Raw genomic sequence first — 25,615 nt, 5'->3', positions numbered from 1 at the left:
GTGCAGTACTCCCAGCCCGCATGCCTGGCGTTGCCACGGAGGCCGCGAGTGCAGAAGCCTCATGGGACCCGGCGTGGAGTGCCCCACTGCCCCTGGTGGCCCAGTGTGCGCAGCGGACTTAGGCGCGGGCACGCTGGGCTCCGCGAGGGTGGTGCTCTGTGCCTCTGCCTCTCCTGAGACGTCCTTGCCTTCCTCTTGGCGTTGGCTGGTCTCCGAGCTCCCGGGACAGCGTCCAGGAGGCGTGGCCGCTGCCTGAGGACCAGTCCTCGATGTGCCCTCTGACGCTGGCACGAGCGTGTTCTGGACCCGTGCCGTGCCCCCAGGCAGCTGGGGAGTTGTCTGCCTTGTAGTGCGGCGGGCCACCAGGAGAATCTGACCCAGTGTCCTGGATGGGCCAGTTCCCAGTCGTGCGCTCGTGGCCCAGACCAGACCCGGGCTGGTGTGTGGAGCCAGCCACGCGGGCCCGTCTGTCCTGCGTGCCCTGAGTGGGCGCAGATGAGAGAGGGCGCGGTTGCTCCGTCCGCTTTTCTCCCCTCTCGCCCCCACGCGGGGAGCCGTCCAGCGGGGCCTGGCTGGACTGAGCCCGTGCCGGACACGGTGCTCCGTTGCCGTCCTGGAGGGCCCAGAGGATTGCTCGAGGTGTGCCCACCAGGCCCCTCCCCTGAGACAGGGGGCTGGGTGCCGTCAGGTTCTTTCTTGGCTGCCCCTGGAACCCGGAGGTGGCCCTTGCCTGGTTCCTGGATCCTTTCACTTCCCCTTCCTCGTCGCCTTGCCGTGTGGAAGGGAAGGGCCGCTCTTAGCCCGCCAGCCCTGGCCAAGGAGGGGAACCCACTCGGAGGGTGGGGTGGCACCAAGGCCTTGCGCGGCCCAACGCACAAGGGGGGACGGCGCGCCCTGCTGCGGGCCCTCGCCCTGGCCCCGGTGCCACCCGTTTCCCTTGGTCGGGACTCTTTGTGGCCTAGGCAGGCAGGCGCCTGTGCTGTCTCCGCACTGACCTAGGCACCCACCCACATGAGGCGTCGGGAGGTGTGGGGCCGGGAGAACGTTTCTCTGCCTGGTTTCCTAGGCGGAGGCAGGTGTGTTGTCGGCAGAGACCCTCACTCAGGCCAAGTGTGTGATGTCTCTTCTTCTTCCGCAGACGCCGAGCCCGGCACCCGGGAACCTGTTCCGGACGTGCCGCTCCCAACCATGACTCCCAGCACCGAGGAGGCTGACCACGACCACGACCACGACCACAACCACGGTAGGGGCCCCGTGTGCCTTGTGTCCTCTGCCCCTGGGAGCCCGCTGGGTTGCCGGGGCTCCTTGAGCGAGAACGGGCTTTCCTATTGCCTCCGGGACCGGGAAGGTGTCGCCATGCGATTCCTTGTCCCGAAACGCTGGCCTGTGCTCTGGAGCTGCGGGGACGTCCTCGGGGCTCTGCCCGGGAAGGATGTGCTCCCTGGGGAGAGAGGGGCCGCGGTGCGAGTCAGGCGCTCCGAGACGGGGCCGTGTGTCCTCCCGGGTGCTCTGGTTGGCTGCACGCTGCCTGGGCCTGTCCGCAGGTTGTCCGTTTCTCTGCGTGGTGGTCTGCTGACCCGTGCGGGAGGGGCGTAGGCTTCCCCGCCCCCCACGTCTGCTCCCGCCATGACCCACCCCGGGGGTCTGGTGCAGCACTCCCAGCCCGCATGCCTGGCGTTGCCACGGAGGCTGCGAGTGCAGAAGCCTCATGGGACCCGGCGTGGAGTGCCCCACTGCCCCTGGTGGCCCAGTGTGCGCAGCGGACTTAGGCGCGGGCACGCTGGGCTCCGCGAGGGTGGTGCTCTGTGCCTCTGCCTCTCCTGAGACGTCCTTGCCTTCCTCTTGGCGTTGGCTGGTCTCCGAGCTCCCGGGACAGCGTCCAGGAGGCGTGGCCGCTGCCTGAGTACCAGTCCTCGATGTGCCCTCTGACGCTGGCACGAGCGTGTTCTGGACCCGTGCCGTGCCCCCAGGCAGCTGGGGAGTTGTCTGCCTTGTAGTGCGGCGGGCCACCAGGAGAATCTGACCCAGTGTCCTGGATGGGCCAGTTCCCAGTCGTGCGCTCGTGGCCCAGACCAGACCCGGGCTGGTGTGTGGAGCCAGCCACGCGGGCCCGTCTGTCCTGCGTGCCCTGAGTGGGCGCAGATGAGAGAGGGCGCGGTTGCTCCGTCCGCTTTTCTCCCCTCTCGCCCCCACGCGGGGAGCCGTCCAGCGGGGCCTGGCTGGACTGAGCCCGTGCCGGACACGGTGCTCCGTTGCCGTCCTGGAGGGCCCAGAGGATTGCTCGAGGTGTGCCCACCAGGCCCCTCCCCTGAGACAGGGGGCTGGGTGCCGTCAGGTTCTTTCTTGGCTGCCCCTGGAACCCGGAGGTGGCCCTTGCCTGGTTCCTGGATCCTTTCACTTCCCCTTCCTCGTCGCCTTGCCGTGTGGAAGGGAAGGGCCGCTCTTAGCCCGCCAGCCCTGGCCAAGGAGGGGAACCCACTCGGAGGGTGGGGTGGCACCAAGGCCTTGCGCGGCCCAACGCACAAGGGGGGACGGCGCGCCCTGCTGCGGGCCCTCGCCCTGGCCCCGGTGCCACCCGTTTCCCTTGGTCGGGACTCTTTGTGGCCTAGGCAGGCAGGCGCCCGTGCTGTCTCCGCACTGACCTAGGCACCCACCCACATGAGGCGTCGGGAGGTGTGGGGCCGGGAGAACGTTTCTCTGCCTGGTTTCCTAGGCGGAGGCAGGTGTGTTGTCGGCAGAGACCCTCACTCAGGCCAAGTGCGTGATGTCTCTTCTTCTTCCGCAGACGCCGAGCCCGGCACCCGGGAACCTGTTCCGGACGTGCCGCTCCCAACCATGACTCCCAGCACCGAGGAGGCTGACCACGACCACGACCACGACCACCACCACGACCACGACCACGACCACAACCACGGTAGGGGCCCCGTGTGCCTTGTGTCCTCTGCCCCTGGGAGCCCGCTGGGTTGCCGGGGCTCCTTGAGCGAGAACGGGCTTTCCTATTGCCTCCGGGACCGGGAAGGTGTCGCCATGCGATTCCTTGTCCCGAAACGCTGGCCTGTGCTCTGGAGCTGCGGGGACGTCCTCGGGGCTCTGCCCGGGAAGGATGTGCTCCCTGGGGAGAGAGGGGCCGCGGTGCGAGTCAGGCGCTCCGAGACGGGGCCGTGTGTCCTCCCGGGTGCTCTGGTTGGCTGCACGCTGCCTGGGCCTGTCCGCAGGTTGTGCGTTTCTCTGCGTGGTGGTCTGCTGACCCGTGCGGGAGGGGCGTAGGCTTCCCCGCCCCCCACGTCTGCTCCCGCCATGACCCACCCCGGGGGTCTGGTGCAGCACTCCCAGCCCGCATGCCTGGAGTTGCCACGGAGGCCGCGAGTGCAGAAGCCTCATGGGACCCGGCGTGGAGTGCCCCACTGCCCCTGGTGGCCCAGTGTGCGCAGCGGACTTAGGCGCGGGCACGCTGGGCTCCGCGAGGGTGGTGCTCTGTGCCTCTGCCTCTCCTGAGACGTCCTTGCCTTCCTCTTGGCGTTGGCTGGTCTCCGAGCTCCCGGGACAGCGTCCAGGAGGCGTGGCCGCTGCCTGAGGACCAGTCCTCGATGTGCCCTCTGACGCTGGCACGAGCGTGTTCTGGACCCGTGCCGTGCCCCCAGGCAGCTGGGGAGTTGTCTGCCTTGTAGTGCGGCGGGCCACCAGGAGAATCTGACCCAGTGTCCTGGATGGGCCAGTTCCCAGTCGTGCGCTCGTGGCCCAGACCAGACCCGGGCTGGTGTGTGGAGCCAGCCACGCGGGCCCGTCTGTCCTGCGTGCCCTGAGTGGGCGCAGATGAGAGAGGGCGCGGTTGCTCCGTCCGCTTTTCTCCCCTCTCGCCCCCACGCGGGGAGCCGTCCAGCGGGGCCTGGCTGGACTGAGCCCGTGCCGGACACGGTGCTCCGTTGCCGTCCTGGAGGGCCCAGAGGATTGCTCGAGGTGTGCCCACCAGGCCCCTCCCCTGAGACAGGGGGCTGGGTGCCGTCAGGTTCTTTCTTGGCTGCCCCTGGAACCCGGAGGTGGCCCTTGCCTGGTTCCTGGATCCTTTCACTTGCCCTTCCTCGTCGCCTTGCCGTGTGGAAGGCAAGGGCCGCTCTTAGCCCGCCAGCCCTGGCCAAGGAGGGGAACCCACTCGGAGGGTGGGGTGGCACCAAGGCCTTGCGCGGCCCAACGCACAAGGGGGGACGGCGCGCCCTGCTGCGGGCCCTCGCCCTGGCCCCGGTGCCACCCGTTTCCCTTGGTCGGGACTCTTTGTGGCCTAGGCAGGCAGGCGCCCGTGCTGTCTCCGCACTGACCTAGGCACCCACCCACATGAGGCGTCGGGAGGTGTGGGGCCGGGAGAACGTTTCTCTGCCTGGTTTCCTAGGCGGAGGCAGGTGTGTTGTCGGCAGAGACCCTCACTCAGGCCAAGTGCGTGATGTCTCTTCTTCTTCCGCAGACGCCGAGCCCGGCACCCGGGAACCTGTTCCGGACGTGCCGCTCCCAACCATGACTCCCAGCACCGAGGAGGCTGACCACGACCACGACCACGACCACCACCACGACCACGACCACGACCACAACCACGGTAGGGGCCCCGTGTGCCTTGTGTCCTCTGCCCCTGGGAGCCCGCTGGGTTGCCGGGGCTCCTTGAGCGAGAACGGGCTTTCCTATTGCCTCCGGGACCGGGAAGGTGTCGCCATGCGATTCCTTGTCCCGAAACGCTGGCCTGTGCTCTGGAGCTGCGGGGACGTCCTCGGGGCTCTGCCCGGGAAGGATGTGCTCCCTGGGGAGAGAGGGGCCGCGGTGCGAGTCAGGCGCTCCGAGACGGGGCCGTGTGTCCTCCCGGGTGCTCTGGTTGGCTGCACGCTGCCTGGGCCTGTCCGCAGGTTGTGCGTTTCTCTGCGTGGTGGTCTGCTGACCCGTGCGGGAGGGGCGTAGGCTTCCCCGCCCCCCACGTCTGCTCCCGCCATGACCCACCCCGGGGGTCTGGTGCAGCACTCCCAGCCCGCATGCCTGGAGTTGCCACGGAGGCCGCGAGTGCAGAAGCCTCATGGGACCCGGCGTGGAGTGCCCCACTGCCCCTGGTGGCCCAGTGTGCGCAGCGGACTTAGGCGCGGGCACGCTGGGCTCCGCGAGGGTGGTGCTCTGTGCCTCTGCCTCTCCTGAGACGTCCTTGCCTTCCTCTTGGCGTTGGCTGGTCTCCGAGCTCCCGGGACAGCGTCCAGGAGGCGTGGCCGCTGCCTGAGGACCAGTCCTCGATGTGCCCTCTGACGCTGGCACGAGCGTGTTCTGGACCCGTGCCGTGCCCCCAGGCAGCTGGGGAGTTGTCTGCCTTGTAGTGCGGCGGGCCACCAGGAGAATCTGACCCAGTGTCCTGGATGGGCCAGTTCCCAGTCGTGCGCTCGTGGCCCAGACCAGACCCGGGCTGGTGTGTGGAGCCAGCCACGCGGGCCCGTCTGTCCTGCGTGCCCTGAGTGGGCGCAGATGAGAGAGGGCGCGGTTGCTCCGTCCGCTTTTCTCCCCTCTCGCCCCCACGCGGGGAGCCGTCCAGCGAGGCCTGGCTGGACTGAGCCCGTGCCGGACACGGTGCTCCGTTGCCGTCCTGGAGGGCCCAGAGGATTGCTCGAGGTGTGCCCACCAGGCCCCTCCCCTGAGACAGGGGGCTGGCTGGGTGCCGTCAGGTTCTTTCTTGGCTGCCCCTGGAACCCGGAGGTGGCCCTTGCCTGGTTCCTGGATCCTTTCACTTCCCCTTCCTCGTCGCCTTGCCGTGTGGAAGGGAAGGGCCGCTCTTAGCCCGCCAGCCCTGGCCAAGGAGGGGAACCCACTCGGAGGGTGGGGTGGCACCAAGGCCTTGCGCGGCCCAACACACAAGGGGGGACGGCGCGCTCTGCTGCAGGCCCTCGCCCTGGCCCCGGTGCCACCAGTTTCCCTTGGCCGGGATTCTTTGTGGCCTAGGCAGGCAGGCGCCCGTGCTGTCTCCACTCTGACCTAGGCACCCACCCACATGAGGTGTCGGGAGGTGTGGGGCCGGGAGAACATTGCTCTGCCTGGTTTCCTTGGCGGAGGCAGGTGTGTTGTCGGCAGAGACCCTCACTCAGGCCAAGTGCGTGATGTCTCTTCTTCTTCCGCAGACGCCGAGCCCGGCACCCGGGAACCTGTTCCGGACGTGCCGCTCCCAACCATGACTCCCAGCACCGAGGAGGCTGACCACGACCACGACCACGACCACCACCACGACCACGACCACGGTAGGGGCCCGTGTGCCTTGTGTCCTCTGCCCCTGGGAGCCCGCTGGGTTGCCGGGGCTCCTTGAGCGAGAACGGGCTTTCCTATTGCCTCCGGGACCGGGAAGGTGTCGCCATGCGATTCCTTGTCCCAAAACGCTGGCCTGTGCTCTGGAGCTGCGGGGAAGTCCTCGGGGCTCTACCCGGGAAGGATGTGCTCCCTGGGGAGAGAGGGGCCGCGGTGCGAGTCAGGCACTCCGAGACGGGGCCGTGTGTCCTCCCGGGTGCTCTGGTTGGCTGCACGCTGCCTGGGGCTGTCCGCAGGTTGTCCGTTTCTCTGCGTGGTGGTCTGCTAACCCGTGCGGGAGGGGCGTAGGCTTCCCCGCCCCCCATGTCTGCTCCCGCCATGACCCACCCCGGGGGTCTGGTGCAGCACTCCCAGCCCGCATGCCTGGCGTTGCCACGGAGGCCGCGAGTGCAGAAGCCTCATGGGACCCGGCGTGGAGTGCCCCACTGCCCCTGGTGGCCCAGTGTGCGCAGCGGACTTAGGCGCGGGCACGCTGGGCTCCGCGAGGGTGGTGCTCTGTGCCTCTGCCTCTCCTGAGACGTCCTTGCCTTCCTCTTGGCGTTGGCTGGTCTCCGAGCTCCCGGGACAGCGTCCAGGAGGCGTGGCCGCTGCCTGAGGACAAGTCCTCGATGTGCCCTCTGACGCTGGCACGAGCGTGTTCTGGACCCGGGCCGTGCCCCCAGGCAGCTGGGGAGTTGTCTGCCTTGTAGTGCGGCGGGCCACCAGGAGAATCTGACCCAGTGTCCTGGATGGGCCAGTTCCCAGTCGTGCGCTCGTGGCCCAGACCAGACCCGGGCTGGTGTGTGGAGCCAGCCACGCGGGCCCGTCTGTCCTGCGTGCCCTGAGTGGGCGCAGATGAGAGAGGGCGCGGTTGCTCCGTCCGCTTTTCTCCCCTCTCGCCCCCACGCGGGGAGCCGTCCAGCGAGGCCTGGCTGGACTGAGCCCGTGCCGGACACGGTGCTCCGTTGCCGTCCTGGAGGGCCCAGAGGATTGCTCGAGGTGTGCCCACCAGGCCCCTCCCCTGAGACAGGGGGCTGGGTGCCGTCAGGTTCTTTCTTGGCTGCCCCTGGAACCCGGAGGTGGCCCTTGCCTGGTTCCTGGATCCTTTCACTTCCCCTTCCTCGTCGCCTTGCCGTGTGGAAGGCAAGGGCCGCTCTTAGCCCGCCAGCCCTGGCCAAGGAGGGGAACCCACTCAGAGGGTGGGGTGGCACCAAGGCCTTGCGCGGCCCAACGCACAAGGGGGGACGGCGCGCTCTGCTGCGGGCCCTCGCCCTGGCCCCGGTGCCACCAGTTTCCCTTGGCCGGGATTCTTTGTGGCCTAGGCAGGCAGGCGCCCGTGCTGTCTCCACTCTGACCTAGGCACCCACCCACATGAGGCGTCGGGAGGTGTGGGGCCGGGAGAACATTGCTCTGCCTGGTTTCCTAGGCGGAGGCAGGTGTGTTGTCGGCAGAGACCCTCACTCAGGCCAAGTGCGTGATGTCTCCTTTTCTTCCGCAGACGCCGAGCCCGGCACCCGGGAACCTGTTCCGGACGTGCCGCTCCCAACCATGACTCGCAGCACCGAGGAGGCTGACCACGACCACGACCACGACCACGACCACGACCACGACCACGGTAGGGGCCCTTGTGCCTTGTGTCCTCTGCCCCTGGGAGCCCGCTGGGTTGCCGGGGCTCCTTGAGCGAGAATGGGCTTTCCTATTGCCTCCGGGACCGGGAAGGTGTCGCCATGCGATTCCTTGTCCCGAAACGCTGGCCTGTGCTCTGGAGCTGCGGGGACGTCCTCGGGGCTCTGCCCGGGAAGGATGTGCTCCCTGGGGAGAGAGGGGCCGCGGTGCGAGTCAGGCGCTCCGAGACGGGGCCGTGTGTCCTCCCGGGTGCTCTGGTTGGCTGCACGCTGCCTGGGCCTGTCCGCAGGTTGTGCGTTTCTCTGCGTGGTGGTCTGCTAACCCGTGCGGGAGGGGCGTAGGCTTCCCCGCCCCCCACGTCTGCTCCCGCCATGACCCACCCCGGGGGTCTGGTGCAGCACTCCCAGCCCGCATGCCTGGCATTGCCACGGAGGCTGCGAGTGCAGAAGCCTCATGGGACCCGGCGTGGAGTGCCCCACTGCCCCTGGTGGCCCAGTGTGCGCAGCGGACTTAGGCACGGGCACGCTGGGCTCCGCGAGGGTGGTGCTCTGTGCCTCTGCCTCTCCTGAGACGTCCTTGCCTTCCTCTTGGCGTTGGCTGGTCTCCGAGCTCCCGGGACAGCGTCCAGGAGGCGTGGCCGCTGCCTGAGGACAAGTCCTCGATGTGCCCTCTGACGCTGGCACGAGCGTGTTCTGGACCCGTGCCGTGCCCCCAGGCAGCTGGGGAGTTGTCTGCCTTGTAGTGCGGCGGGCCACCAGGAGAATCTGACCCAGTGTCCTGGATGGGCCAGTTCCCAGTCGTGCGCTCGTGGCCCAGACCAGACCCGGGCTGGTGTGTGGAGCCAGCCACGCGGGCCCGTCTGTCCTGCGTGCCCTGAGTGGGCGCAGATGAGAGAGGGCGCGGTTGCTCCGTCTGCTTTTCTCCCCTCTCGCCCCCACGCGGGGAGCCGTCCAGCGAGGCCTGGCTGGACTGAGCCCGTGCCGGACACGGTGCTCCGTTGCCGTCCTGGAGGGCCCAGAGGATTGCTCGAGGTGTGCCCACCAGGCCCCTCCCCTGAGACAGGGGGCTGGGTGCCGTCAGGTTCTTTCTTGGCTGCCCCTGGAACCCGGAGGTGGCCCTTGCCTGGTTCCTGGATCCTTTCACTTCCCCTTCCTCGTCGCCTTGCCGTGTGGAAGGGAAGGGCCGCTCTTAGCCCGCCAGCCCTGGCCAAGGAGGGGAACCCACTCGGAGGGTGGGGTGGCACCAAGGCCTTGCGCGGCCCAACGCACAAGGGGGGACGGCGCGCCCTGCTGCGGGCCCTCGCCCTGGCCCCGGTGCCACCAGTTCCCCTTGGCCGGGATTCTTTGTGGCCTAGGCAGGCAGGCGCCCGTGCTGTCTCCACTCTGACCTAGGCACCCACCCACATGAGGCGTCGGGAGGTGTGGGGCCGGGAGAACATTGCTCTGCCTGGTTTCCTAGGCGGAGGCAGGTGTGTTGTCGGCAGAGACCCTCACTCAGGCCAAGTGCGTGATGTCTCCTTTTCTTCCGCAGACGCCGAGCCCGGCACCCGGGAACCTGTTCCGGACGTGCCGCTCCCAACCATGACTCCCAGCACCGAGGAGGCTGACCACGACCACGACCTAGACCACGACCACGACCACGGTAGGGGCCCGTGTGCCTTGTGTCCTCTGCCCCTGGGAGCCCGCTGGGTTGCCGGGGCTCCTTGAGCGAGAACGGGCTTTCCTATTGCCTCCGGGACCGGGAAGGTGTCGCCATGCGATTCCTTGTCCCGAAACGCTGGCCTGTGCTCTGGAGCTGCGGGGACGTCCTCGGGGCTCTGCCCGGGAAGGATGTGCTCCCTGGGGAGAGAGGGGCCGCGGTGCGAGTCAGGCGCTCCGAGACGGGGCCGTGTGTCCTCCCGGGTGCTCTGGTTGGCTGCACGCTGCCTGGGCCTGTCCGCAGGTTGTGCGTTTCTCTGCGTGGTGGTCTGCTAACCCGTGCGGGAGGGGCGTAGGCTTCCCCGCCCCCCACGTCTGCTCCCGCCATGACCCACCCCGGGGGTCTGGTGCAGCACTCCCAGCCCGCATGCCTGGCGTTGCCACGGAGGCTGCGAGTGCAGAAGCCTCATGGGACCCGGCGTGGAGTGCCCCACTGTCCCTGGTGGCCCAGTGTGCGCAGCGGACTTAGGCGCGGGCACGCTGGGCTCCGCGAGGGTGGTGCTCTGTGCCTCTGCCTCTCCTGAGACGTCCTTGCCTTCCTCTTGGCGTTGGCTGGTCTCCCGAGCTCCCGGGACAGCGTCCAGGAGGCGTGGCCGCTGCCTGAGGACAAGTCCTCGATGTGCCCTCTGACGCTGGCACGAGCGTGTTCTGGACCCGGGCCGTGCCCCCAGGCAGCTGGGGAGTTGTCTGCCTTGTAGTGCGGCGGGCCACCAGGAGAATCTGACCCAGTGTCCTGGATGGGCCAGTTCCCAGTCGTGCGCTCGTGGCCCAGACCAGACCCGGGCTGGTGTGTGGAGCCAGCCACACGGGCCCGTCTGTCCTGCGTGCCCTGAGTGGGCGCAGATGAGAGAGGGCGCGGTTGCTCCGTCCGCTTTTCTCCCCTCTCGCCCCCACGCGGGGAGCCGTCCAGCGGGGCCTGGCTGGACTGAGGCCGTGCCGGACACGGTGCTCCGTTGCCGTCCTGGAGGGCCCAGAGGATTGCTCGAGGTGTGCCCACCAGGCCCCTCCCCTGAGACAGGGGGCTGGGTGCCGTCAGGTTCTTTCTTGGCTGCCCCTGGAACCCGGAGGTGGCCCTTGCCTGGTTCCTGGATCCTTTCACTTCCCCTTCCTCGTCGCCTTGCCGTGTGGAAGGGAAGGGCCGCTCTTAGCCCGCCAGCCCTGGCCAAGGAGGGGAACCCACTCGGAGGGTGGGGTGGCACCAAGGCCTTGCGCGGCCCAACGCACAAGGGGGGACGGCGCGCCCTGCTGCGGGCCCTCGCCCTGGCCCCGGTGCCACCCGTTTCCCTTGGTCGGGACTCTTTGTGGCCTAGGCAGGCAGGCGCCCGTGCTGTCTCCACTCTGACCTAGGCACCCACCCACATGAGGCGTCGGGAGGTGTGGGGCCGGGAGAACATTGCTCTGCCTGGTTTCCTAGGCGGAGGCAGGTGTGTTGTTGGCAGAGACCCTCACTCAGGCCAAGTGTGTGATGTCTCCTTTTCTTCCGCAGACGCCGAGCCCGGCACCCGGGAACCTGTTCCGGACGTGCCGCTCCCAACCATGACTCCCAGCACCGAGGAGGCTGACCACGACCACGACCACGACCACCACCACGACCACGGTAGGGGCCCGTGTGCCTTGTGTCCTCTGCCCCTGGGAGCCCGCTGGGTTGCCGGGGCTCCTTGAGCGAGAACGGGCTTTCCTATTGCCTCCGGGACCGGGAAGGTGTCGCCATGCGATTCCTTGTCCCGAAACGCTGGCCTGTGCTCTGGAGCTGCGGGGACGTCCTCGGGGCTCTGCCCGGGAAGGATGTGCTCCCTGGGGAGAGAGGGGCCGCGGTGCGAGTCAGGCGCTCCGAGACGGGGCCGTGTGTCCTCCCGGGTGCTCTGGTTGGCTGCACGCTGCCTGGGCCTGTCCGCAGGTTGTGCGTTTCTCTGCGTGGTGGTCTGCTGACCCGTGCGGGAGGGGCGTAGGCTTCCCCGCCCCCCACGTCTGCTCCCGCCATGACCCACCCCGGGGGTCTGGTGCAGCACTCCCAGCCCGCATGCCTGGCGTTGCCACGGAGGCTGCGAGTGCAGAAGCCTCATGGGACCCGGCGTGGAGTGCCCCACTGCCCCTGGTGGCCCAGTGTGCGCAGCGGACTTAGGCGCGGGCACGCTGGGCTCCACGAGGGTGGTGCTCTGTGCCTCTGCCTCTCCTGAGACGTTCTTGCCTTCCTCTTGGCGTTGGCTGGTCTCCGAGCTCCCGGGACAGCGTCCAGGAGGCGTGGCCGCTGCCTGAGGACCAGTCCTCGATGTGCCCTCTGACGCTGGCACGAGCGTGTTCTGGACCCGGGCCGTGCCCCCAGGCAGCTGGGGAGTTGTCTGCCTTGTAGTGCGGCGGGCCACCAGGAGAATCTGACCCAGTGTCCTGGATGGGCCAGTTCCCAGTCGTGCGCTCGTGGCCCAGACCAGACCCGGGCTGGTGTGTGGAGCCAGCCACGCGGGCCCGTCTGTCCTGCGTGCCCTGAGTGGGCGCAGATGAGAGAGGGCGCGGTTGCTCCGTCCGCTTTTCTCCCCTCTCGCCCCCACGCGGGGAGCCGTCCAGCGGGGCCTGGCTGGACTGAGCCCGTGCCGGACACGGTGCTCCGTTGCCGTCCTGGAGGGCCCAGAGGATTGCTCGAGGTGTGCCCACCAGGCCCCTCCCCTGAGACAGGGGGCTGGGTGCCGTCAGGTTCTTTCTTGGCTGCCCCTGGAACCCAGAGGTGGCCCTTGCCTGGTTCCTGGATCCTTTCACTTCCCCTTCCTCGTCGCCTTGCCGTGTGGAAGGGAAGGGCCGCTCTTAGCCCGCCAGCCCTGGCCAAGGAGGGGAACCCACTCGGAGGGTGGGGTGGCACCAAGGCCTTGCGCGGCCCAACGCACAAGGGGGGACGGCGCGCCCTGCTGCGGGCCCTCGCCCTGGCCCCGGTGCCACCCGTTCCCCTTGGCCGGGATTCTTTGTGGCCTAGGCAGGCAGGCGCCCGTGCTGTCTCCACTCTGACCTAGGCACCCACCCACATGAGGCGTCGGGAGGTGTGGGGCCGGGAGAACATTGCTCTGCCTGGTTTCCTAGGCGGAGGCAGGTGTGTTGTCGGCAGAGACCCTCACTCAGGCCAAGTGCGTGATGTCTCCTTTTCTTCCGCAGACGCCGAGCCCGGCACCCGGGAACCTGTTCCGGACGTGCCGCTCCCAACCATGACTCCCAGCACCGAGGAGGCTGACCACGACCACGACCCCGAGCACGACCACGACCACGGTAGGGGCCCGTGTGCCTTGTGTCCTCTGCCCCTGGGAGCCCGCTGGGTTGCCGGGGCTCCTTGAGCGAGAACGGGCTTTCCTATTGCCTCCGGGACCGGGAAGGTGTCGCCATGCGATTCCTTGTCCCGAAACGCTGGCCTGTGCTCTGGAGCTGCGGGGACGTCCTCGGGGCTCTGCCCGGGAAGGATGTGCTCCCTGGGGAGAGAGGGGCCGCGGTGCGAGTCAGGCGCTCCGAGACGGGGCCGTGTGTCCTCCCGGGTTCTCTGGTTGGCTGCACGCTGCCTGGGCCTGTCCGCAGGTTGTGCGTTTCTCTGCGTGGTGGTCTGCTGACCCGTGCGGGAGGGGCGTAGGCTTCCCCGCCCCCCACGTCTGCTCCCGCCATGACCCACCCCGGGGGTCTGGTGCAGCACTCCCAGCCCGCATGCCTGGCGTTGCCACGGAGGCTGCGAGTGCAGAAGCCTCATGGGACCCGGCGTGGAGTGCCCCACTGCCCCTGGTGGCCCAGTGTGCGCAGCGGACTTAGGCGCGGGCACGCTGGGCTCCGCGAGGGTGGTGCTCTGTGCCTCTGCCTCTCCTGAGACGTCCTTGCCTTCCTCTTGGCGTTGGCTGGTCTCCGAGCTCCCGGGACAGCGTCCAGGAGGCGTGGCCGCTTCCTGAGGACCAGTCCTCGATGTGCCCTCTGACGCTGGCACGAGCGTGTTCTGGACCCGTGCCGTGCCCCCAGGCAGCTGGGGAGTTGTCTGCCTTGTAGTGCGGCGGGCCACCAGGAGAATCTGACCCAGTGTCCTGGATGGGCCAGTTCCCAGTCGTGCGCTCGTGGCCCAGACCAGACCCGGGCTGGTGTGTGGAGCCAGCCACGCGGGCCCGTCTGTCCTGCGTGCCCTGAGTGGGCGCAGATGAGAGAGGGCGCGGTTGCTCCGTCCGCTTTTCTCCCCTCTCGCCCCCACGCGGGGAGCCGTCCAGCGGGACCTGGCTGGAATGAGCCCGTGCCGGACACGGTGCTCCGTTGCCGTCCTGGAGGGCCCAGAGGATTGCTCGAGGTGTGCCCACCAGGCCCCTCCCCTGAGACAGGGGGCTGGGTGCCGTCAGGTTCTTTCTTGGCTGCCCCTGGAACCTGGAGGTGGCCCTTGCCTGGTTCCTGGATCCTTTCACTTCCCCTTCCTCGTCGCCTTGCCGTGTGGAAGGGAAGGGCCGCTCTTAGCCCGCCAGCCCTGGCCAAGGAGGGGAACCCACTCGGAGGGTGGGGTGGCACCAAGGCCTTGCGCGGCCCAACGCACAAGGGGGGACGGCGCGCCCTGCTGCGGGCCCTCGCCCTGGCCCCGGTGCCACCCGTTTCCCTTGGTCCGGACTCTTTGTGGCCTAGGCAGGCAGGCGCCCGTGCTGTCTCCGCACTGACCTAGGCACCCACCCACATGAGGCGTCGGGAGGTGTGGGGCCGGGAGAACGTTTCTCTGCCTGGTTTCCTAGGCGGAGGCAGGTGTGTTGTCGGCAGAGACCCTCACTCGGGCCAAGTGCGTGATGTCTCTTCTTCTTCCGCAGACGCCGAGCCCGGCACCCGGGAACCTGTTCCGGACGTGCCGCTCCCAACCATGACTCCCAGCACCGAGGAGGCTGACCACGACCACGACCACGACCACGACCATGACCACGACCACGGTAGGGGCCCGTGTGCCTTGTGTCCTCTGCCCCTGGGAGCCCGATGGGTTGCCGGGGCTCCTTGAGCGAGAACGGGCTTTCCTATTGCCTCCGGGACCGGGAAGGTGTCGCCATGCGATTCCTTGTCCCGAAACGCTGGCCTGTGCTCTGGAGCTGCGGGGACGTCCTCGGGGCTCTGCCCGGGAAGGATGTGCTCCCTGGGGAGAGAGGGGCCGCGGTGCGAGTCAGGCGCTCCGAGACGGGGCCGTGTGTCCTCCCGGGTTCTCTGGTTGGCTGCACGCTGCCTGGGCCTGTCCGCAGGTTGTCCGTTTCTCTGCGTGGTGGTCTGCTAACCCATGCGGGAGGGGCGTAGGCTTCCCCGCCCCCCACGTCTGCTCCCGCCATGACCCACCCCGGGGGTCTGGTGCAGCACTCCCAGCCCGCATGCCTGGCGTTGCCACGGAGGCTGCGAGTGCAGAAGCCTCATGGGACCCGGCGTGGAGTGCCCCACTGCCCCTGGTGGCCCAGTGTGCGCAGCGGACTTAGGCGCGGGCACGCTGGGCTCCACGAGGGTGGTGCTCTGTGCCTCTGCCTCTCCTGAGACGTCCTTGCCTTCCTCTTGGCGTTGGCTGGTCTCCGAGCTCCCGGGACAGCGTCCAGGAGGCGTGGCCGCTGCCTGAGGACAAGTCCTCGATGTGCCCTCTGACGCTGGCACGAGCGTGTTCTGGACCCGTGCCGTGCCCCCAGGCAGCTGGGGAGTTGTCTGCCTTGTAGTGCGGCGGGCCACCAGGAGAATCTGACCCAGTGTCCTGGATGGGCCAGTTCCCAGTCGTGCGCTCGTGGCCCAGACCAGACCCGGGCTGGTGTGTGGAGCCAGCCACGCGGGCCCGTCTGTCCTGCGTGCCCTGAGTGGGCGCAGATGAGAGAGGGCGCGGTTGCTCCGTCCGCTTTTCTCCCCTCTCGCCCCCACGCGGGGAGCCGTCCAGCGGGGCCTGGCTGGACTGAGCCCGTGCCGGACACGGTGCTCCGTTGCCGTCCTGGAGGGCCCAGAGGATTGCTCGAGGTGTGCCCACCAGGCCCCTCCCCTGAGACAGGGGGCTGGGTGCCGTCAGGTTCTTTCTTGGCTGCCCCTGGAACCCGGAGGTGGCCCTTGCCTGGTTCCTGGATCCTTTCACTTCCCCTTCCTCGTTGCCTTGCCGTGTGGAAGGGAAGGGCCGCTCTTAGCCCGCCAGCCCTGGCCAAGGAGGGGAACCCACTCGGAGGGTGGGGTGGCACCAAGGCCTTGCGCGGCCCAACGCACAAGGGGGGACGGCGCGCCCTGCTGCGGGCCCTCGCCCTGGCCCCGGTGCCACCAGTTCCCCTTGGCCGGGATTCTTTGTGGCCTAGGCAGGCAGGCGCCCGTGCTGTCTCCACTCTGACCTAGGCACCCACCCACATGAGGCGTCGGGAGGTGTGGGGCCGGGAGAACATTGCTCTGCCTGGTTTCCTAGGCGGAGGCAGGTGTGTTGTCGGCAGAGACCCTCACTCAGGCCAAGTGCGTGATGTCTCCTTTTCTTCCGCAGACGCCGAGCCCGGCACCCGGGAACCTGTTCCGGACGTGCCGCTCCCAACCATGACTCCCAGCACCGAGGAGGCTGACCACGACCACGACCCCGAGCACGACCACGACCACGGTAGGGGCCCGTGTGCCTTGTGTCCTCTGCCCCTGGGAGCCCGCTGGGTTGCCGGGGCTCCTTGAGCGAGAACGGGCTTTCCTATTGCCTCCGGGACCGGGAAGGTGTCGCCATGCGATTCCTTGTCCCGAAACGCTGGCCTGTGCTCTGGAGCTGCGGGGACGTCCTCGGGGCTCTGCCCGGGAAGGATGTGCTCCCTGGGGAGAGAGGGGCCGCGGTGCGAGTCAGGCGCTCCGAGACGGGGCCGTGTGTCCTCCCGGGTTCTCTGGTTGGCTGCACGCTGCCTGGGCCTGTCCGCAGGTTGTCCGTTTCTCTGCGTGGTGGTCTGCTGACCCGTGCGGGAGGGGCGTAGGCTTCCCCGCCCCCCACGTCTGCTCCCGCCATGACCCACCCCGGGGGTCTGGTGCAGCACTCCCAGCCCGCATGCCTGGCGTTGCCACGGAGGCTGCGAGTGCAGAAGCCTCATGGGACCCGGCGTGGAGTGCCCCACTGCCCCTGGTGGCCCAGTGTGCGCAGCGGACTTAGGCGCGGGCACGCTGGGCTCCGCGAGGGTGGTGCTCTGTGCCTCTGCCTCTCCTGAGACGTCCTTGCCTTCCTCTTGGCGTTGGCTGGTCTCCGAGCTCCCGGGACAGCGTCCAGGAGGCGTGGCCGCTTCCTGAGGACCAGTCCTCGATGTGCCCTCTGACGCTGGCACGAGCGTGTTCTGGACCCGTGCCGTGCCCCCAGGCAGCTGGGGAGTTGTCTGCCTTGTAGTGCGGCGGGCCACCAGGAGAATCTGACCCAGTGTCCTGGATGGGCCAGTTCCCAGTCGTGCGCTCGTGGCCCAGACCAGACCCGGGCTGGTGTGTGGAGCCAGCCACGCGGGCCCGTCTGTCCTGCGTGCCCTGAGTGGGCGCAGATGAGAGAGGGCGCGGTTGCTCCGTCCGCTTTTCTCCCCTCTCGCCCCCACGCGGGGAGCCGTCCAGCGGGACCTGGCTGGACTGAGCCCGTGCCGGACACGGTGCTCCGTTGCCGTCCTGGAGGGCCCAGAGGATTGCTCGAGGTGTGCCCACCAGGCCCCTCCCCTGAGACAGGGGGCTGGGTGCCGTCAGGTTCTTTCTTGGCTGCCCCTGGAACCCGGAGGTGGCCCTTGCCTGGTTCCTGGATCCTTTCACTTCCCCTTCCTCGTCGCCTTGCCGTGTGGAAGGGAAGGGCCGCTCTTAGCCCGCCAGCCCTGGCCAAGGAGGGGAACCCACTCGGAGGGTGGGGTGGCACCAAGGCCTTGCGCGGCCCAACGCACAAGGGGGGACGGCGCGCCCTGCTGCGGGCCCTCGCCCTGGCCCCGGTGCCACCCGTTTCCCTTGGTCCGGACTCTTTGTGGCCTAGGCAGGCAGGCGCCCGTGCTGTCTCCGCACTGACCTAGGCACCCACCCACATGAGGCGTCGGGAGGTGTGGGGCCGGGAGAACGTTTCTCTGCCTGGTTTCCTAGGCGGAGGCAGGTGTGTTGTCGGCAGAGACCCTCACTCGGGCCAAGTGCGTGATGTCTCTTCTTCTTCCGCAGACGCCGAGCCCGGCACCCGGGAACCTGTTCCGGACGTGCCGCTCCCAACCATGACTCCCAGCACCGAGGAGGCTGACCACGACCACGACCACGACCACGACCACGACCACGGTAGGGGCCCGTGTGCCTTGTGTCCTCTGCCCCTGGGAGCCCGCTGGGCTGCCGGGGCTCCTTGAGCGAGAACGGGCTTTCCTATTGCCTCCGGGACCGGGAAGGTGTCGCCATGCGATTCCTTGTCCCAAAACGCTGGCCTGTGCTCTGGAGCTGCGGGGACGTCCTCGGGGCTCTGCCCGGGAAGGATGTGCTCCCTGGGGAGAGAGGGGCCGCGGTGCGAGTCAGGCGCTCCGAGACGGGGCCGTGTGTCCTCCCGGGTTCTCTGGTTGGCTGCACGCTGCCTGGGCCTGTCCGCAGGTAGTGCGTTTCTCTGCGTGGTGGTCTGCTAACCCGTGCGGGAGGGGCGTAGGCTTCCCCGCCCCCCACGTCTGCTCCCGCCATGACCCACCCCGGGGGTCTGGTGCAGCACTCCCAGCCCGCATGCCTGGCGTTGCCACGGAGGCTGCGAGTGCAGAAGCCTCATGGGACCCGGCGTGGAGTGCCCCACTGCCCCTGGTGGCCCAGTGTGCGCAGCGGACTTAGGCGCGGGCACGCTGGGCTCCGCGAGGGTGGTGCTCTGTGCCTCTGCCTCTCCTGAGACGTCCTTGCCTTCCTCTTGGCGTTGGCTGGTCTCCGAGCTCCCGGGACAGCATCCAGGAGGCGTGGCCGCTGCCTGAGGACCAGTCCTCGATGTGCCCTCTGACGCTGGCACGAGCGTGTTCTGGACCCGTGCCGTGCCCCCAGGCAGCTGGGGAGTTGTCTGCCTTGTAGTGCGGCGGGCCACCAGGAGAATCTGACCCAGTGTCCTGGATGGGCCAGTTCCCAGTCGTGCGCTCGTGGCCCAGACCAGACCCGGGCTGGTGTGTGGAGCCAGCCACGCGGGCCCGTCTGTCCTGCGTGCCCTGAGTGGGCGCAGATGAGAGAGGGCGCGGTTGCTCCGTCCGCTTTTCTCCCCTCTCGCCCCCACGCGGGGAGCCGTCCAGCGGGGCCTGGCTGGACTGAGCCCGTGCCGGACACGGTGCTCCGTTGCCGTCCTGGAGGGCCCAGAGGATTGCTCGAGGTGTGCCCACCAGGCCCCTCCCCTGAGACAGGGGGCTGGGTGCCGTCAGGTTCTTTCTTGGCTGCCCCTGGAACCCGGAGGTGGCCCTTGCCTGGTTCCTGGATCCTTTCACTTCCCCTTCCTCGTCGCCTTGCCGTGTGGAAGGGAAGGGCCGCTCTTAGCCCGCCAGCCCTGGCCAAGGAGGGGAACCCACTCGGAGGGTGGGGTGGCACCAAGGCCTTGCGCGGCCCAACGCACAAGGGGGGACGGCGCGCCCTGCTGCGGGCCCTCGCCCTGGCCCCGGTGCCACCCGTTTCCCTTGGTCGGGACTCTTTGTGGCCTAGGCAGGCAGGCGCCCGTGCTGTCTCCGCACTGACCTAGGCACCCACCCACATGAGGCGTCGGGAGGTGTGGGGCCGGGAGAACGTTTCTCTGCCTGGTTTCCTAGGCGGAGGCAGGTGTGTTGTCGGCAGAGACCCTCACTCAGGCCAAGTGTGTGATGTCTCTTCTTCTTCCGCAGACGCCGAGCCCGGCACCCGGGAACCTGTTCCGGACGTGCCGCTCCCAACCATGACTCCCAGCACCGAGGAGGCTGACCACGACCACGACCACGACCACCACCACGACCACGACCACGGTAGGGGCCCGTGTGCCTTGTGTCCTCTGCCCCTGGGAGCCCGCTGGGTTGCCGGGGCTCCTTGAGCGAGAACGGGCTTTCCTATTGCCTCCGGGACCGGGAAGGTGTCGCCATGCGATTCCTTGTCCCGAAACGCTGGCCTGTGCTCTGGAGCTGCGGGGACGTCCTCGGGGCTCTGCCCGGGAAGGATGTGCTCCCTGGGGAGAGAGGGGCCGCGGTGCGAGTCAGGCGCTCCGAGACGGGGCCGTGTGTCCTCCCGGGTTCTCTGGTTGGCTGCACGCTGCCTGGGCCTGTCCGCAGGTTGTGCGTTTCTCTGCGTGGTGGTCTGCTAACCCGTGCGGGAGGGGCGTAGGCTTCCCCGCCCCCCACGTCTGCTCCCGCCATGACCCACCCCAGGGGTCTGGTGCAGCACTCCCAGCCCGCATGCCTGGCGTTGCCACGGAGGCTGCGAGTGCAGAAGCCTCATGGGACCCGGCGTGGAGTGCCCCACTGCCCCTGGTGGCCCAGTGTGCGCAGCGGACTTAGGCGCGGGCACGCTGGGCTCCGCGAGGGTGGTGCTCTGTGCCTCTGCCTCTCCTGAGACGTCCTTGCCTTCCTCTTGGCGTTGGCTGGTCTCCGAGCTCCCGGGACAGCGTCCAGGAGGCGTGGCCGCTGCCTGAGGACCAGTCCTCGATGTGCCCTCTGACGCTGGCACGAGCGTGTTCTGGACCCATGCCGTGCCCCCAGGCAGCTGGGGAGTTGTCTGCCTTGTAGTGCGGCGGGCCACCAGGAGAATCTGACCCAGTGTCCTGGATGGGCCAGTTCCCAGTCGTGCGCTCGTGGCCCAGACCAGACCCGGGCTGGTGTGTGGAGCCAGCCACGCGGGCCCGTCTGTCCTGCGTGCCCTGAGTGGGCGCAGATGAGAGAGGGCGCGGTTGCTCCGTCCGCTTTTCTCCCCTCTCGCCCCCACGCGGGGAGCCGTCCAGCGGGGCCTGGCTGGACTGAGCCCGTGCCGGACACGGTGCTCCGCTGCCGTCCTGGAGGGCCCAGAGGATTGCTCGAGGTGTGCCCACCAGGCCCCTCCCCTGAGACAGGGGGCTGGGTGCCGTCAGGTTCTTTCTTGGCTGCCCCTGGAACCCGGAGGTGGCCCTTGCCTGGTTCCTGGATCCTTTCACTTCCCCTTCCTCGTCGCCTTGCCGTGTGGAAGGGAAGGGCCGCTCTTAGCCCGCCAGCCCTGGCCAAGGAGGGGAACCCACTCGGAGGGTGGGGTGGCACCAAGGCCTTGCGCGGCCCAACGCACAAGGGGGGACGGCGCGCCCTGCTGCGGGCCCTCGCCCTGGCCCCGGTGCCACCCGTTTCCCTTGGTCGGGACTCTTTGTGGCCTAGGCAGGCAGGCGCCCGTGCTGTCTCCGCACTGACCTAGGCACCCACCCACATGAGGCGTCGGGAGGTGTGGGGCCGGGAGAACGTTTCTCTGCCTGGTTTCCTAGGCGGAGGCAGGTGTGTTGTCGGCAGAGACCCTCACTCGGGCCAAGTGCGTGATGTCTCTTCTTCTTCCGCAGACGCCGAGCCCGGCACCCGGGAACCTGTTCCGGACGTGCCGCTCCCAACCATGACTCCCAGCACCGAGGAGGCTGACCACGACCACGACCACGACCACGACCATGACCACGACCACGGTAGGGGCCCGTGTGCCTTGTGTCCTCTGCCCCTGGGAGCCCGATGGGTTGCCGGGGCTCCTTGAGCGAGAACGGGCTTTCCTATTGCCTCCGGGACCGGGAAGGTGTCGCCATGCGATTCCTTGTCCCGAAACGCTGGCCTGTGCTCTGGAGCTGCGGGGACGTCCTCGGGGCTCTGCCCGGGAAGGATGTGCTCCCTGGGGAGAGAGGGGCCGCGGTGCGAGTCAGGCGCTCCGAGACGGGGCCGTGTGTCCTCCCGGGTTCTCTGGTTGGCTGCACGCTGCCTGGGCCTGTCCGCAGGTTGTCCGTTTCTCTGCGTGGTGGTCTGCTAACCCATGCGGGAGGGGCGTAGGCTTCCCCGCCCCCCACGTCTGCTCCCGCCATGACCCACCCCGGGGGTCTGGTGCAGCACTCCCAGCCCGCATGCCTGGCGTTGCCACGGAGGCTGCGAGTGCAGAAGCCTCATGGGACCCGGCGTGGAGTGCCCCACTGCCCCTGGTGGCCCAGTGTGCGCAGCGGACTTAGGCGCGGGCACGCTGGGCTCCGCGAGGGTGGTGCTCTGTGCCTCTGCCTCTCCTGAGACGTCCTTGCCTTCCTCTTGGCGTTGGCTGGTCTCCGAGCTCCCGGGAAAGCGTCCAGGTGGCGTGGCCGCTGCCTGAGGACAAGTCCTCGATGTGCCCTCTGACGCTGGCACGAGCGTGTTCTGGACCCGGGCCGTGCCCCCAGGCAGCTGGGGAGTTGTCTGCCTTGTAGTGCGGCGGGCCACCAGGAGAATCTGACCCAGTGTCCTGGATGGGCCAGTTCCCAGTCGTGCGCTCGTGGCCCAGACCAGACCCGGGCTGGTGTGTGGAGCCAGCCACGCGGGCCCGTCTGTCCTGCGTGCCCTGAGTGGGCGCAGATGAGAGAGGGCGCGGTTGCTCCGTCCGCTTTTCTCCCCTCTCGCCCCCACGCGGGGAGCCGTCCAGCGGGGCCTGGCTGGACTGAGCCCGTGCCGGACACGGTGCTCCGTTGCCGTCCTGGAGGGCCCAGAGGATTGCTCGAGGTGTGCCCACCAGGCCCCTCCCCTGAGACAGGGGGCTGGGTGCCGTCAGGTTCTTTCTTGGCTGCCCCTGGAACCCGGAGGTGGCTCTTGCCTGGTTCCTGGATCCTTTCACTTCCCCACCTCGTCGCCTTGCCGTGTGGAAGGGAAGGGCCGCTCTTAGCCCGCCAGCCCTGGCCAAGGAGGGGAACCCACTCGGAGGGTGGGGTGGCACCAAGGCCTTGCGCGGCCCAACGCACAAGGGGGGACGGCGCGCCCTGCTGCGGGCCCTCGCCCTGGCCCCGGTGCCACCCGTTTCCCTTGGTCGGGACTCTTTGTGGCCTAGGCAGGCAGGCGCCCGTGCTGTCTCCGCACTGACCTAGGCACCCACCCACATGAGGCGTCGGGAGGTGTGGGGCCGGGAGAACGTTTCTCTGCCTGGTTTCCTAGGCGGAGGCAGGTGTGTTGTCGGCAGAGACCCTCACTCGGGCCAAGTGCGTGATGTCTCTTCTTCTTCCGCAGACGCCGAGCCCGGCACCCGGGAACCTGTTCCGGACGTGCCGCTCCCAACCATGACTCCCAGCACCGAGGAGGCTGACCACGACCACGACCACGACCACGACCACAACCACGGTAGGGGCCCCGTGTGCCTTGTGTCCTCTGCCCCTGGGAGCCCGCTGGGTTGCCGGGGCTCCTTGAGTGAGAACGTGCTTTCCTATTGCCTCCGGGACCGGGAAGGTGTCGCCATGCGATTCCTTGTCCCGAAACGCTGGCCTGTGCTCTGGAGCTGCGGGGACGTCCTCGGGGCTCTGCCCGGGAAGGATGTGCTCCCTGGGGAGAGAGGGGCCGCGGTGCGAGTCAGGCACTCCGAGACGGGGCCGTGTGTCCTCCCGGGTTCTCTGGTTGGCTGCACGCTGCCTGGGCCTGTCCGCAGGTAGTGCGTTTCTCTGCGTGGTGGTCTGCTAACCCGTGCGGGAGGGGCGTAGGCTTCCCCGCCCCCCACGTCTGCTCCCGCCATGACCCACCCCGGGGGTCTGGTGCAGCACTCCCAGCCCGCATGCCTGGCGTTGCCACGGAGGCTGCGAGTGCAGAAGCCTCATGGGACCCGGCGTGGAGTGCCCCACTGCCCCTGGTGGCCCAGTGTGCGCAGCGGACTTAGGCGCGGGCACGCTGGGCTCCGCGAGGGTGGTGCTCTGTGCCTCTGCCTCTCCTGAGACGTCCTTGCCTTCCTCTTGGCGTTGGCTGGTCTCCGAGCTCCCGGGACAGCATCCAGGAGGCGTGGCCGCTGCCTGAGGACCAGTCCTCGATGTGCCCTCTGACGCTGGCACGAGCGTGTTCTGGACCCGGGCCGTGCCCCCAGGCAGCTGGGGAGTTGTCTGCCTTGTAGTGCGGCGGGCCACCAGGAGAATCTGACCCAGTGTCCTGGATGGGCCAGTTCCCAGTCGTGCGCTCGTGGCCCAGACCAGACCCGGGCTGGTGTGTGGAGCCAGCCACGCGGGCCCGTCTGTCCTGCGTGCCCTGAGTGGGCGCAGATGAGAGAGGGCGCGGTTGCTCCGTCCGCTTTTCTCCCCTCTCGCCCCCACGCGGGGAGCCGTCCAGCGGGGCCTGGCTGGACTGAGCCCGTGCCGGACACGGTGCTCCGTTGCCGTCCTGGAGGGCCCAGAGGATTGCTCGAGGTGTGCCCACCAGGCCCCTCCCCTGAGACAGGGGGCTGGGTGCCGTCAGGTTCTTTCTTGGCTGCCCCTGGAACCCGGAGGTGGCCCTTGCCTGGTTCCTGGATCCTTTCACTTCCCCACCTCGTCGCCTTGCCGTGTGGAAGGGAAGGGCCGCTCTTAGCCCGCCAGCCCTGGCCAAGGAGGGGAACCCACTCGGAGGGTGGGGTGGCACCAAGGCCTTGCGCGGCCCAACGCACAAGGGGGGACGGCGCGCCCTGCTGCGGGCCCTCGCCCTGGCCCCGGTGCCACCCGTTTTCCTTGGTCGGGACTCTTTGTGGCCTAGGCAGGCAGGCGCCCGTGCTGTCTCCGCACTGACCTAGGCACCCACCCACATGAGGCGTCGGGAGGTGTGGGGCCGGGAGAACGTTTCTCTGCCTGGTTTCCTAGGCGGAGGCAGGTGTGTTGTCGGCAGAGACCCTCACTCGGGCCAAGTGCGTGATGTCTCTTCTTCTTCCGCAGACGCCGAGCCCGGCACCCGGGAACCTGTTCCGGACGTGCCGCTCCCAACCATGACTCCCAGCACCGAGGAGGCTGACCACGACCACGACCACGACCACGACCACGACCACGACCACGGTAGGGGCCCGTGTGCCTTGTGTCCTCTGCCCCTGGGAGCCCGCTGGGTTGCCGGGGCTCCTTGAGTGAGAACGTGCTTTCCTATTGCCTCCGGGACCGGGAAGGTGTCGCCATGCGATTCCTTGTCCCGAAACGCTGGCCTGTGCTCTGGAGCTGCGGGGACGTCCTCGGGGCTCTGCCCGGGAAGGATGTGCTCCCTGGGGAGAGAGGGGCCGCGGTGCGAGTCAGGCACTCCGAGACGGGGCCGTGTGTCCTCCCGGGTTCTCTGGTTGGCTGCACGCTGCCTGGGCCTGTCCGCAGGTTGTCCGTTTCTCTGCGTGGTGGTCTGCTAACCCATGCGGGAGGGGCGTAGGCTTCCCCGCCCCCCACGTCTGCTCCCGCCATGACCCACCCCGGGGGTCTGGTGCAGCACTCCCAGCCCGCATGCCTGGCGTTGCCACGGAGGCTGCGAGTGCAGAAGCCTCATGGGACCCGGCGTGGAGTGCCCCACTGCCCCTGGTGGCCCAGTGTGCGCAGCGGACTTAGGCGCGGGCACGCTGGGCTCCGCGAGGGTGGTGCTCTGTGCCTCTGCCTCTCCTGAGACGTCCTTGCCTTCCTCTTGGCGTTGGCTGGTCTCCGAGCTCCCGGGACAGCGTCCAGGAGGCGTGGCCGCTGCCTGAGGACAAGTCCTCGATGTGCCCTCTGACGCTGGCACGAGCGTGTTCTGGACCCGTGCCGTGCCCCCAGGCAGCTGGGGAGTTGTCTGCCTTGTAGTGCGGCGGGCCACCAGGAGAATCTGACCCAGTGTCCTGGATGGGCCAGTTCCCAGTCGTGCGCTCGTGGCCCAGACCAGACCCGGGCTGGTGTGTGGAGCCAGCCACGCGGGCCCGTCTGTCCTGCGTGCCCTGAGTGGGCGCAGATGAGAGAGGGCGCGGTTGCTCCGTCCGCTTTTCTCCCCTCTCGCCCCCACGCGGGGAGCCGTCCAGCGGGGCCTGGCTGGACTGAGCCCGTGCCGGACACGGTGCTCCGTTGCCGTCCTGGAGGGCCCAGAGGATTGCTCGAGGTGTGCCCACCAGGCCCCTCCCCTGAGACAGGGGGCTGGGTGCCGTCAGGTTCTTTCTTGGCTGCCCCTGGAACCCGGAGGTGGCCCTTGCCTGGTTCCTGGATCCTTTCACTTCCCCTTCCT

The 25,615-nt window shown here is 68.7% G+C and overlaps 2 protein-coding genes across 9 annotated transcripts in view; both read left to right on the top strand.

The window, feature by feature from the left end:
• LOC138843592 (rho GTPase-activating protein 20) overlaps window positions 1–25,615 on the top strand; it is a 102,550-nt gene that overhangs the window by 59,008 nt on the left and 17,927 nt on the right. The window lies entirely within an intron of this gene.
• Window positions 2,642–17,917, top strand: LOC138843575 (uncharacterized). Of its 2 annotated transcripts, XM_089302146.1 has the most exons (5): window positions 2,642–2,914; window positions 4,457–4,585; window positions 14,405–14,521; window positions 16,063–16,173; window positions 17,715–17,917. In XM_089302146.1, exons 1-5 carry the CDS (start codon window positions 2,659–2,661, stop codon window positions 17,888–17,890), a joined length of 789 nt encoding a protein of 262 aa, XP_089158272.1. In that variant the 5' UTR covers window positions 2,642–2,658; the 3' UTR covers window positions 17,891–17,917. The 2 variants fall into 2 exon arrangements, with proteins under 2 accessions (XP_089158272.1, XP_069904278.2); XM_070048177.2 differs by lacking the exons at window positions 2,642–2,914; window positions 4,457–4,585 and adding an exon at window positions 12,597–12,863.

Source organism: Oryctolagus cuniculus, chromosome 8 (genome assembly GCF_051225735.1).
Source record: "Oryctolagus cuniculus isolate XC-2025 breed Fujian yellow rabbit chromosome 8, ASM5122573v1, whole genome shotgun sequence".
In the NCBI taxonomy this organism is placed as follows: Eukaryota; Metazoa; Chordata; class Mammalia; order Lagomorpha; family Leporidae; genus Oryctolagus; species Oryctolagus cuniculus.
Note: the sequence above shows the minus strand (reverse complement) of the source record. Positions and strands in the feature narration are given on the sequence as shown.

Excerpts from the sequence above, each read along its gene's own strand:
- LOC138843575 (XM_089302146.1), top strand. The coding sequence starts at position 2,659 with ATGAGGCGTCGGGAGGTGTGGGGCCGGGAGAACGTTTCTCTGCCTGGT. Across the intron at positions 2,915-4,456 it reads CGACCACGACCACAACCACG|ACGCCGAGCCCGGCACCCGG; the intron begins GTAGGGGCCCCG and ends CTTCTTCCGCAG. Across the intron at positions 4,586-14,404 it reads CGACCACGACCACAACCACG|ACGCCGAGCCCGGCACCCGG; the intron begins GTAGGGGCCCCG and ends CTTCTTCCGCAG.